At 40.4% G+C, this 13,378-nt stretch overlaps 1 protein-coding gene across 5 annotated transcripts in view; it reads left to right on the forward strand.

Moving 5' to 3' along the window:
- The window catches only part of MRE11 (MRE11 homolog, double strand break repair nuclease), an 81,664-nt gene that overhangs the window by 55,713 nt on the left and 12,573 nt on the right, over nucleotides 1-13,378 (forward strand). For all 5 annotated transcript variants that reach the window (XM_082684110.1, XM_082684111.1, XM_082684114.1 and 2 more), the window contains 2 exons: nucleotides 7,118-7,176; nucleotides 10,414-10,481. In XM_082684110.1, coding sequence (XP_082540236.1) covers nucleotides 7,118-7,176; nucleotides 10,414-10,481 — 127 coding nt within the window. The remainder of the gene's footprint in view (nucleotides 1-7,117; nucleotides 7,177-10,413; nucleotides 10,482-13,378) is intronic.

Below are 13,378 nucleotides of genomic sequence, written 5' to 3' on the forward strand. Positions count from 1 at the left end.
CCACACTGGTCATGAAGCCTACTTGAAAAAAAATAATAATAGTTTTTATTTTTACTCTGATTATTTAGTACTTGAGGAGAGCCAGCTGAGATTCTTTTTTTTTTTTTTTTTTTTTTTTTAGATTTTATTTATTTATTTGACAGACAGAGATCACAAGTAGGCAGAGAGGCAGGCAGAGAGAGAGGGAGGCTGGCTCCCTACTGAGCAGAGAGCCTGATGCTGGGCTTGACCTGAGTGGAAGGCAGAGGCTTTAACCCACTGAGCCACCCAGGTGCCCCTGAGATTCTTTTTTTTTTTTTTTTTTTTAAGATTTTATTTATTTATTGAACAGAGATGCAGGCAGAGAGAGAGGGGGAAGCAGGCTCCCCGCTGAGCAGAGAGCCCGATGCGGTGCTCGATCCCAGCACCCTGGGATCATGACCCAAGCCAAAGGCAGAGGCTTAACCAACATTGAGCCACCCAGGCGCCCCTGCCCCTGAGATTCTTATTTTGATTTCAAAAGCATGTCTTCTAGGGAAAGGCATCTGAAGAGGTACTCTTGCGTCCTTGGCAGGAGTAAGGTAAAAGCAGAGAAGGGGGAAAAGAGGCAGCATGGAAATGATCTAGGCAGAGTTCAACATGGAAAAGCCTTGTGACTTTGACTACGTCACTCAGACTCCTAAGTTTATTTCCCTTATAGACTCTACATAGTAGGTTATTCTAAAGGTGAAAGGCAGAGTCCGGTACACAGTAGACCTGTATAAAATGTTCATTTTAAAAAAAGAAGAAGCAGGGAGATAGAAATACGAAGTGAAAATAATGCGTACACTTCCAAGTTAAGTCACCATAAGTTGGTTAGCATGTGACACTAAGGCATACCCACCTTGACCTTTTAACCCAAACTGCCTTTTTTTGTCCTGGCTGAACTGTTTTATGTGAAGCTTTCCTTGGCATCAGTGGACAGAATTAATCACTGAGAGTGAATCTTTGGACTTCAGTTTTGTTGTTGAGAAATGAGCCATTAGTTAAGCTTGCTTTTTTTGGTGTTAAGCTGGCTGTTTTGGTGTTCTATAGTTTCACTGATGAATCTAGATAGGACATTCTTTTTTATAGGGCTTCATGAAGCTGTGAATTGGTGTCTTTCATGACTCCTAGAAAATCCTTTCCCTTTAGATAATACCTCTGCACTCTTTTTCTCCTCCCTTCAGAGTTTTCAGAAGTTAAATAAATCTAAGGATCCTGTCCTCCCATGACTATTAATCTCTTGTATTTTCCCTTGCTTTATCTTCCTGCGCTATATTGATCTTCCAGTTCACCCATCTGTTGTTTTTGTTTTTGTTTTCAAAGTAAACTCAGACCCCAATGTGGGGTCCAAACCCCTGACCTGAAGATAAGAAGTTGCTTGTTCTGTAGATTGAGCCGAGCAACTCCCATGACCATCTATTCTTCAAACTGTCCTTTGAATTTTTTATTTCGTTGTTTTTGATGTGGGTAGAAATTCTACTTAGTTCTTTTGAAATACACTGTGTGATTTAAAAAATTCCCTGCAGATGTTTTTAAGCCTGTCTGTAATTTTTTGTGCACATTATAGTAAAGATATTTGTTCTGTATTCTGTGTCTAATAACCCAGTGTCTGAATGCCTTTGGCTTCTTTTTATTGTCCATTTCTGATTTCTGTTTCTGCTTGTTCTCATTTGCGGTGACTTGTTTCCTTGTATGTTTGTTATCTGTTGTCCCTAAGAAATGATCATCAGGAATAATTTGAGATCAGAGATGAAGTTAAGTTCCCCCAGAGTTGATTCATATTTGTTTCTCCAGGCTTCTAGAGGCACCACAAGTCTTAGGCCACATTAAACTACATTTCAAGTTGTGACTTGAGGTTCAACCAGCTAATAATGTAATGTACAAGCTAATGTACTTGCAAAATCCTGTTTTTACATATGCTTCTCTTCTTAACCATTGTGGTCCCAGCTTAAGGTAGGGAGGACATGCATCAGGTCCCCTCCCCTCACCAATCTTGATCAGGCCTTGACAGTTCTCTCTACAGAACTGTCAAAACCAGTGTGAACATTTGTTCAGATCAGCAGGTCCCCAGAGAAAAGGATTCTGCTTGCCTCTTTGAGTTGGAGCTTTTCTTCTGTTTTGGCCTGTTAATTCTTTATGTGATCAGCAATTCGGTGCCATTAGAAATTTTTTATATGTTTGATGAAGCAATTTGTGTTGCTTTGAGCAGCAGTGTTTGTCTGAAAACCTAGCCCACATAAACAAATACAGAGGTTTTTATCTTATTTTCTTTCTTCAAAACTCATATGTGGCTGCCTCCTTTGCATCTAGAACTTTATATCTCAGGGTTTTTGTGAACATTTTTTTTTCAGTTTCTACCCTTGGCTCCTTTCAGAACTACTATGCCTGTGAGGCTCTTAGCAGATACTCTTTCATGAGCTCTGCTCTGTTACCCATTGATAATGTGGAAGAAAGCTTCTGTTTGTATAGAGAAGACAGAAGACGAGTTACAGTGCTTTAAAACGTTCACAAATAATCTTTTTTATTTTTTTAAGATTTTATTTATTTATTTGAGAGGAAAAGAGAGAATGAGAGGAGAGATGTCAGAGGGAGAAGCAGACTCCCTGCTGAGCAGAGAGCGCAGTGTGGGACTTGATCCCGGAACTCCAGGATCATGACCTGAGCCGAAGGCAGTCGCTCAACCAATTGAGCCACCCAGGCACCCCCACAAATAATCCTTTCTTTTTAAGTAATAATACTCATTTGTAAAAAGTAAGCAAAATTAATATGAAACTTAAGATTTCCTGAATTAGGGGCGCCTGGGTGGCTCAGTGGGTTAAGCCGTGCTGCCTTCGGCTCAGGTCATGATCTCAGGGTCCTGGGATCGAGGCCCTCATTGGGCTCTCTGCCCAGCAGGGAGCCTGCTTCCCTCTCTCTCTCTCTGCCTGCCTCTCTGTCTACTTGTGATCTCTGTCTGTCAAATAAATAAATAAAATCTTAAAAAAAAAATAAAAAAGATTTCCTGAATTATGTTTAGGAAAAAAAAATCTATTTGTTATGCCTTTTGCAGCAGATAATATGGTTAAGAACCTGGGTTTTGGAGTCAGACCTGGTGTGAGTGGGCCAGCAATTTACCCACTGGCTCCATGCCCATAAACCAGGAACATCGGCAGAATGAGGTCAGAGTCATTCTTTTTCATGGTGTCCATAGTGCCTGGCTGGCATAGATGCTCATTAAATGACTGAATAAAAGTTACTTAGAGATTGGATAGCATAAAGGTTAAAAGCATGGTTCTAAAGTCAGCCATTGGCTTGACTTGACTCCTTGATTTACTAGCTATGTGTCCTTTTAGGCTTTTCATCTTCAGTGTCCTTGTCTGTAAGTGGGCTGATGATTGCATTTATCCCATTGGGGTTTTTTTGAGGATTAATGAGAAAATACATGTGGACTATTTGGCATAGTATATATACATGTTAAGCCCCCAGGAGGTGTAAACTGCTTCTTTCTATTCTATAAGCTTCAAATCCTTAGCTATAAAATTGGCAGCATAGTACTGACTCTACAGAGTCATAGCAAGTATCAGTTGAACTCATGGGTATACGTTACTTAGCACAGGATTTAGTAAGAATCCAAAAAATGACTGCTATTAGTATTAGTGGTAGTGGTGCCTGGGTGGCTCAGGGTGCTGGGATTGAGCCCTGCATAGGGCTCTCTGCTCATCATGGAGGCCTGCTCCCCCCCCCCCCCCCATGCCGGCCTATTTGCCTACTTGTGATCTCTTTCTCTCTCATTGTCAAATAAATAAATAAAAATCTTTAAAAACAGAAACTTCCAAATACCTTTTGTAAATGGAGGCATGAGGAGAGCTGTAACAGTACGATTCTATTATTAACAAGCCCTGTGGAGTGTAGAGATTTATTATTGTACTGGAATTTTATTGGAAATGGTAGATATTACACTTCGGCCAGCAGCAGTTGTAAATAAAGAGTTGACAGCCCCAGTTTCCCTTGAAGTTTTTCTGCAGAGGGTGACCCAGTGAGTGGTGGCTCTGAAGGCTCTGTGACTCCATGTAGTTTACCATCATGGCGGCCACTAGCTATGTTATCAGAGTACCTGCTCCTTCTAGTCTCTTGGCAGAACTATTTTCATTAATCACCTCTTCTTATCTTTGCAACGATTTTCTGCATGAATTTTGATTAACACTATTTTATGATGTAAGAAAGACGTTAGGGTTCAAAGCTGACGGCCAAGAAGAAATTCTTGAGACATCTTTGGTGCAAAAAGATTTTTTTTTTTATTGTTTTGTTTTAAGCACAGGGACAGGACTTGGGCAGAAAGAGCTGTGCTGAGTTCCTGAGGAGTGGCCTATTTTATAGTTTCAGGTTGGGAGGGGGTTGGGGATAGTGTAAGCCTCCTAGGTATTTTGGAAACAAGGTTTCCAGGATCCTGAGGGAGTTAACTATTGTTAGGAAAGGTAATTTTTTTATTGTTTAGTAAAAACTCTGTCATGAGACCCTTCAAATATATATGGGTGGGTCCTGTACTAAAGGGATGATTGCCAACATGTATTTTGGGGATAGAGATAAAGCAAGTTTCCAAAGGAATTTTTATGTGTTAAAGTAGACTTAGGGGGTCCTGGAGTTGGGCTAAGATTACCCTTTGCCCTGAGCAAAGTATCAACTTCAAGGTAGTTGAGTCCCTAGAGGAATGTCACTCTTCTGTTTCAAGGACTTGCCAGTGGGCTGTAGGTGGTAAGGAAATTCAGTAATTTTTCCTCTGCCTTTATTTCCCACATCACTTAATAAGTGGGGAAATTGAGACTTAAGGAAACCAAGGAGCTTGGCTCTGGTCACCCAGCTAGTCAGTCAAAATGAGTTTAACTCTACAACCACCATACTGTATTGCCTTCCTCACTGAACTCGGTGCTTATTTTTCTGATAAGGTTAATTTATCTCACATTTGTTGGGGATGCAAAGAAAGGAGGGCCATTTATTTATTTATTTTTAAGGCGGGCTCTTCAGGATCTGAGAGTTTGAGGATTCAATTAGTCAGTAATTATTGAGTAGAAATATTCTTTTAAGAGTCATGATGGCTGACTTTTTTCATTCAGATGCCCTCTTTAGCCTTTCGAGTAGAGTTAGGATGTAAGGCCCTAGTAATTGAGTAGGGTGGATAAGAACTTTGCTTTTGCCCTTAATTTCTCCTCTCAGATAGACATCACAAGACTGGGGATAGAACCTGGAGTAGGAAAAATAAACAAATCATAAATTTAGGCTAGATAGAACAATTTCTGAGTTTTCAGACTATAAGAATTTTGGACTTTGTTGGTTTCTCTGAGCTTTTGACTTTTTCAGGGCCTCTTTCTTTTTTTCTCCTCTTACCCTGTTTAATTTGGGGGTTGTCTTGGGGAAAACATTGTTTTATATTAAGAAATTGGTAAGGCTTAGGAGGAAATAAAACTCTAATTGGCAGTTTGAAATTTATTCTAGGTTTTAAATATTCTGTACCCAATTCATTGTAGTGGGAGTGGGGCAAGGGAGGGGGTGCGGGGGCTCACACCACTAAGCAATTCTTAGCCATCAGCTGGGTTTCCTACAAATTCACTCAATTCTGACACTGTCTACCCAGATGTAGCATCAGATTCCATAGGGTTAGGGCTGAGTTCCACAAGACTGCCTCCCTCCACTTCAGAGGCTAATCAGAAATCTAGCTGTCCGTCTTTTTCCCCTAATTTCCTCTTAGGGTTTAATTAATTTCCTGGGGCGGCTCACAGAACTCAGGGAACTAGTTAATTCACTAACTTACTGGTTTATTACAAAGGATACAAATCAGCAGCCGGATTAAGAATTACAAAAGATGGGGTGCCCGGGTGGCTCAGTGGGTTAAAGCCTCTGCCTTTAGCTCAGGTCATGATCCCAGGGTCCAGGAATCAAGCCAGCATTGAGCCCATATCGGGCTGTCTGCTCAGCAGGGAGCCTGCTTCCTACTCTCTCTCTCTCTGCCTGCCTCTCTGCCTACTTGTGATCTCTGTCTGTCAAATAAATAAATAAAATCTTTAAAAAAAAAAAAGAAAGAAAGAAAGAAATACAAAAGGTAAGGTTGCAAACAAAGGATTTGTATCCTCAGAGTTTGGGGGCCAGCAGCCTGGCAAGTGGGAGCATTCTAGTTTACCACCTCTAAGCTTGCTGAACCCCTCCTTTGGGTTTCTGTGGCAGCTTCATTACCATTAATTGATTAAATCATTGGCTATTGGTGATTGATTCAACCTCCAGGCCCCCTGTCTCCTTGGAAATCTTGGAGTGGGACTAAGTTCCAGCCTTCATTTCCTGATTTCCATGTTGGTTCCCTGGCAACCAGTCCCCAGATTTAGGTTTGGTTTGAAAGTCACTTCATTAACATGACAAAAGACACTTTCCTGGCTCTTAGTATTTAGGAATTTCCTGGTACTAGGAGCTCTGCCAGAAATGGGGACTGAGATTAAACTCGTATTTCTTATTACAAAATCGTAGTATCATGAGTTTGATCTTGGAAAATATAAAGGGTTAGCTAAACTTCATGTTTCTAAGTTTTTAAAGCTAAAATGTGAGGATTTAAAGGGAAGTTTTATCATAGCGTGAAAGATAACACTGTTTTCTAGGATTTCCTCTGGACTCTTTCTTAGATACTGAATATGGCTAACAAAGTAGAGGAGAATAAGAAAGCTCTTACTGGAACCACATGGTTCCTGATCTAGCCACAGGAAAAGGTACTGCCAACTGTAAGGGAAAGAAGACATGAGGAGGGTTACCTTTGATACATTTGGAGTTTAATCCATTTGATGATCAGATTTTATCCTTCATATAGTTCCTATAAAATATTTTTAGTGTAGGTGTATTTATGAACATCACCTGTTATTTTATTTGAATAAGCCATGAAATCAGGAGACTGGCAGTTAGGCATGGATTTATTTGAACATATAATTCCGCCTCCCTTTAAAAAATATAAAATGTTTTTAAATATATATAAATGTTTTATAATTGGCTATCATGGATTTTTGTAGATTGAGTTTACAAAGTCTTCAGCTAAAGATAGGTACAATTTTTTCTCAGTTATTTTAAGAATAACATAGTGGATGTTTATTCTTTCACATTATAGCCTTTAAATCTGCAAGACAGCAGCCATCCCGAAATGTTGCTACTAAGAATTATTCAGAGGTAAGATGAAAAGTTTTATAGTTGTGTGTTAATAATTTATGCTTCCTGTTTTTGAATTGTCAATTCTTTGATCTACAAAGTAAATGAAGAAAAAGTGGGAAACATTAAAGCTGGACAGAATATTATAGGTTATCCAGACCAAGGGTTTCTAGGATTTTTTCTTTCTTTAAATACTGGATCTCAGGGGCACCTGAGTGGCTCAGTCATTAGGCCTCTGCCTTCGGCTCAGGTCGTGATCCCAGGGTCCTGGGATCAGGCCCGGCATTGGGCTCCCTGCTCTGTGGGAAGCCTCCTCCCTTTCCCTCTCTCCCTTTTTGTGTTCCCTTTCTTGCTGTGTCTCTGTCAAATAAATAAAAATATTAAAAAAAAATACTGTAACTCATGACTAGGAACCCATAAATGTGTGTTTACAGTAATATTTTCGAGGATAACATTGTTGAGCCAAAAAGGTCCATGCATGGAATATTAATATTGAATATTGGAGTTCAGTGCATGTAGAAGTCTTATTTAAATCTGGCTTCCTTTTGTTACTTATCCTCTCATGATACCATGGTTTGTTTGCTGATGGCTGGGAGCTAGACTCAAGACAAATTAAGCAGTCAGAATGTAAGGACCTCTGTCTTAAGCTCTAGATACAATAACATAGGCCCTCTGCACTTCCTTTGGATTACAAGATTTTATATGCGTTTGATGTATCTATTACCTTACTTTCAAGACCCACATGTCTTTATGCCTAAGGCGGTGCTCTTGCTTCTGTGTCAGGGTTTCTCCATAGCAGCACTATTGACCAGATAAGTCTTGAACCAGGTAAGTCTTACTGGGAGGGCCTGTCTTCTGCCTTGTGGGGATTTTAGCAACATCTTACCCTCTATCCTCTAGATGCCAGTAGCAACTCCCCCTAATTATGACAGTCAAAAATGTCAGAGACATGTCCATAAGTTTCCAGAATAATAGCCATTATCACCTGCAGTTGAGAATTTGTGTTCTGGATCATACCTGCCCTAGCAGCATTCTCTCAAATTTCGTTCTTTAACTCTTGAATATGTGACAAAAGTTACCCACCCTTCTTTTCCAGGGAACTTCTCTGCTCTGATTTCATTTTGTCCTTTTATATCCCTTAACCTCATCTTTTTCTCCCTTTCTTCCTGTTGTTGCTGATGTGTGGGTGCCAGTGCTTATAACTATTATCCTGAGCTCCATTTTATTATTTGCTTTCAACTATTGCCTGCTGTCACTTGCAGATCATCTAAAAGCAAAATTAGCACACCCACAAAGTAGCTTCTTCTTTTTTTTTTTTTTTTAAGATTTTATTTATTTACTTGAGAGAGAGACAGTGAGAGAGAGCATGAACGAGGAGAAGGTCAGAGAGAGAAGCAGACTCCCCATGGAGCTGGGAGTCCGATGCGGGATTCGATCCCGGGACTCCAGGATCATGACCTGAGCCGAAGGCAGTCGTCCAACCAACTGAGCCACCCAGGCGTCTCACAAAGTAGCTTCTTTTCTGGGTTTTTTCTCTTATAAGTCAGGAACGTGAGTTCAAAAGCAATAAGTTGTGCTAAAATAGCTTTTTTTCATTCATTCATTGTGGTTACACAGTGGTAGATTGGAGGAGCTTTGAATGCCTTTGATTCCTTCAAGGCACATAAGACAGTCTTCTGGTGGTTTTATGACAAAATGCAGAAACACTGGCCGGATTCATAGTTTCTTGGACAACTACATTTAACAATTTTTTTTTTTTTTAAGATTTTATTTATTTATTTGACAGAGAGAAATCACAAGTAGAGGGAGAGGCAGGCAGAGAGAGAGAGGGAAGCAGGCTCTCCGCTGAGCAGAGAGCCCGATGCGGGACTCGATCCCAGGACCCCGAGACCATGACCTGAGCTGAAGGCAGCGGCTAAGCCCACTGAGCCACCCAGGCGCCCCGACATTTAACAATTTTTTATTAATAGTTTTAGGTCAGCCTGGAGGGGGAGCTCTCAGGTACTGTTTTTCATGGTTTCATCCTTGGCTTTATTCCTTAGCTGAAGGTGTAGCAAATGTGTTATTAAGTGTCAAGATAATACAAAATGTAGAGGGATAAGTAAGTAGTTTTCTTTTCTTTTTTCCTTTTTTTTAAAAAAAAATTTATTTATTTATTTGACAGAGATCACAAGTAGGCAGAGAGGCAGGCAGAGAGAGAGGAAGGGAAGCAGGCTCCCTGCTGAGCAGAGAGCCCATGTGGGCTCAATGCTGGCTTTATTCCTTGACCCTGGGATCATGACCTGAGCTGAAGGCAGAGGCTTTAACCCACTGAGCCACCCAGGTGCCCCAGTAAGTAGTATTTTAGATGATAGAATCAAGAATAACAAATATCTTGGGGTGCCTGGGTGGCTCAGTCAGTTAAGTACCTGCCTTCGGCTCAGGTCATGATCCCAGGGTCTTAGAATCGAGCCCTGCATTGGGGCTCCCTGCTCAGCAGAGAGCCTGCTTCTCCCTCTCCATCTCCCTCTGCTGCTCTCCTTTCTTGTGCTCTCTTGCTCACTCTTCCAAATTAATAAATGTTCCTCTAGGTACCCCTGCTGCCATGGTGTTTAGGAGAAGAGTGAGCTCAGACATGTATAGAATACCATTTGTGATTGAAGAGTGACATTAGAGGGAAGTCAGGTTAAGCTTCAGGTTTTGGTTGTTGTGGTTTTTGTTTTGTTTTAAGATTTTACGTATTTGAGACAGAGAGCATGCATGGGGGATCCTGGGAGGAGGAGAAAGGAGCAGAGGGAGGAGAAGCAGACTCCCCACTGAGCAAGGAGCCTGCTGTTGGGCTCCATCCTAGGACCCCAGGATGATGACCTGAGCTGAAAGCAGTCCAGTCGCTCAACCAACTGAGCCACCCAGGTGCCCCAAACTTAAGTTTTTTTTTTTTTTTAAGATTTTATTTATTTATTTGACAGAGAGAAATTACAAGTACACTGAGAGGCAGGCAGAGAGAGAGAGAGAAGGAAGCAGGCTCCCTGCTGAGCAGAGAGCCCGATGTGGGACTCGATCCCAGGACCCTGAGATCATGACCTGAGCCGAAGGCAGCGGCTTAACCCACTGAGCCACCCAGGCGCCCCCCCAAACTTAAGTTTTAACAATTGGTTTCTGTCCCCTTTTTTCCGACTTTTTTTTCTAATCTATTAAAAAAATTTTTTTGAGATACTATTTATTTTTATTCAGATAAATTCCCATAAAATCTGTTCACTGTTTTGTTTTTCCCCTTAGGTGATTGAGGTGGATGAGTCAGATATGGAAGAAGACATTTTTCCTACGACTTCCAAAACAGAACAAAGGTAGGTGCAGTGATTTCCTGCAAGAAGAAACACCCGAAAAATTTCAAATCATCCAAAATTCTACCTATACATATTTCTGTGTCATAGAAGTTTAACAGATTTGTGCTCAACTGGCCAAGTAAATAGAGAAGTGAAAAATAGGGCAAAGCCGGGTTCATAGAGATGACGCAGCATTACTGCAGGTACTTTTCAGTGAAATTTAACCTCTAATTTGTTTCCTTTTGCCTTTATTATTCAGGGATTTTCCTGATGGAGTTCTGTGTTCTCTCTAATGAACTGAGTATTGTATATTTTTTAATTGTATTTTTCTAAATATTTGATTTCAGCTTCTCTTTCATATCGCATTTTTACATACTGTGTTTCACAGGGTGCTGTGCCAGACACTAAAAAGAGGATCACGTGGGCTTTTCCTACGTTTGGAGCGCTCGTTTGCTTCTACCTGTCCCTTTTGGTTTTTGCCATTTTTGCCATTACTTGGCTTGATGCACTGTTAGCATTTCTCTGTGTTAGGGCTTTAGGTGGACACTGCTTAACTGAAGCTCAGTTAATGAAAATTTCTACTTAAGAAAATAATCAAGAGCTTTTTTTTTAACTCTGATTTTCTGTGTGAGCATTATATGAGGTCTGATGGGGGACAGAATAAATGTTTTCACATGGTTACTGCCTTTAGGCAATGCAAGTTATAGTGGAAAAGAGAGATGAACACATTTCAGTCCATTAAAGGATGATGAGTCAGTACATAATTATGTGTGAAATTTTATGATACAGATTAGGTGTGAGTGCTTGTAGGCTCTTGGAAAATGGAGCAAGAATTACGGGCTATGAAGGAAGGAAGCGTTTTCTAAGGGAGTAACATTTAGCTGAGGTTTTGAGATAGGAGTCTGGAGCAACAGGGTGGGGAAGGGCAGCTGAGAGTAATGGCCTGAGCAGGAGTCGTTAGCAAGAAGGAAGAGAATGAGGAAAAAAACGCCGCCTCAGTGTTTCACACTGGTTTCATGATCTCAACCTTGTTTTCATTACCTAAGGATAAAAATTAAATTTGATTTAAATTAAAAGAACAAGAGAAATTAAATACTAAAGAATGAAATTTTGCTGGGTAGGATTGAGCTTGGGAACGGCCAAAACCATTGTAGTATCTCAGATTTTTCACCTACCTCATCTTTTAGAACCAATTTTCATTCATTCATTTGACCCTACAGAGAATATATGCTTTATGTGAATTAAGGATCTGTGTTGGGAAAATTGGTATATGTAGTTCCGCATCCATATATTTATTCAGTCTCCTTCCTTCGAGGATTTCCACTTTAGCAGTATGCTAATTACAAGGCACTAATAATCCAACAAGGTAAATGTTTTATTCAAGTATAATGAAATCTGAAGGAAGTGACACTGTCTTCTAGAATAGGTCATCGAAGGCTTTACAAAGAAAGTAGGTAACGTTTGGGTTGATGATCAATAGGTGTGTAAAAATGTTTAAAAGAAATTGTCAGAGAGGAAGAATTTCTTCTCCCCTCCAAGGTCTTTCTGGCTGAGCTAAGAACCACATTAACATGAGACAGATTAATAGGAAATCAAGTTTAATTTCATACATAGGGGGAATCCACACAAACGTGGAAATTCCAAAGACAGACAAAATGAGGTATGTATGTCATTCTGAAATAAGGGAGTAGGGATCTTGGACATCAGTGGGAAAGAAAGCAATTCATAGGAAGGGGAAAGACCGTAAGTGCTTGGTAAACAAATGTTTGCCAGGCCACTCAGAATCAGTAGGACAGAGAGGATTTTGATCAAACAAAATCTTTGCTGGGTTCCTCCCTGTCTACCATACCTAGTTCATACCGTAATATGGTTACCTACCTATGGTGATAGCTCTCTTCCTGGAGTAGGTCCAATACCTAAGTCCTTTTTAGTCATTTGGGGGAAGGTCCTGAATCTGCTGAGTTTTGATTGCTTTTTAACTCAAAATAATCCTCATGTCAAAGTAACTGATGTTGGGATGACCTACTGTTGGCCCCTACAAAATTATCAGGGTGCAGCAGTAAAGAGTAATGTCACAGGCCACAAACATCTGCTTGAAAGAGAGATCAGGGAAGGCCTCTGAGGAGATCACCTTTAAGGTAAACTCTTCAGGTGCCTGGGTGGCTTAGTCGGTTAAGTGTTTGTCTATCTTTTGCTCGGGTCATGATCCCAGGGTTCTGGGATTGAACTGCACATTGGTCTCCCTGCATGGTAGGGAGCCTGCCTCTCCCTCTCCCTCTACTGCTACCTCTGGTTTTTCTCCCTCTTTCTCTGTCAAATAAATAAATAAATAATATATATTTTTTTAATTAACTGGAATCTTGCTGAGAGACTTGGCCTTGCAAAAAAGCAGAAGGAAGACCACATACAGAGTGCCTCTCTTTTGTTTGTTTGTTTGTTTTTCTTTTTAATTTAAATTCATTAATTAATATATAATGTATTCCTGGTTTCAGAGGTACAGGTCTGTGATTTATCAGTCTAATATAACACCCAGTGCTTATTACCTCCTGTGCCCTTCTTAATGTCCATCCGCCGGTTACCCCATCCTCCCCACCTCAGCAACCCTCAGTTTGTTTCCTATGATTGAAAGGCTCTTACGGTTTGTCTCCCTCTCTGGTTTCATCTTGTTTTATTTTTTCCTCTCATCCCCTATGATCCTCTGTTTTACTTTTTAAATTCTACATATGAGTGAGATCATATGATAATTGTCTTTCTCTGATTGACTTACTTCACTCAGCATAATACCCTCTAGTTCTGTCCATGTCATTGCAAATGGCAAGATTTCATTTTTTTCCCTGATGGTTGAGTAGCAGTCCATTATGTAACTACACCACATCTTTCCATTCATTTTTTGATGGCTACCTGGGCTGTTTCCATAG

Source organism: Mustela nivalis (assembly GCF_964662115.1).
Source record: "Mustela nivalis genome assembly, chromosome: 9".
NCBI classification, from domain to species: domain Eukaryota; kingdom Metazoa; phylum Chordata; class Mammalia; order Carnivora; family Mustelidae; genus Mustela; species Mustela nivalis.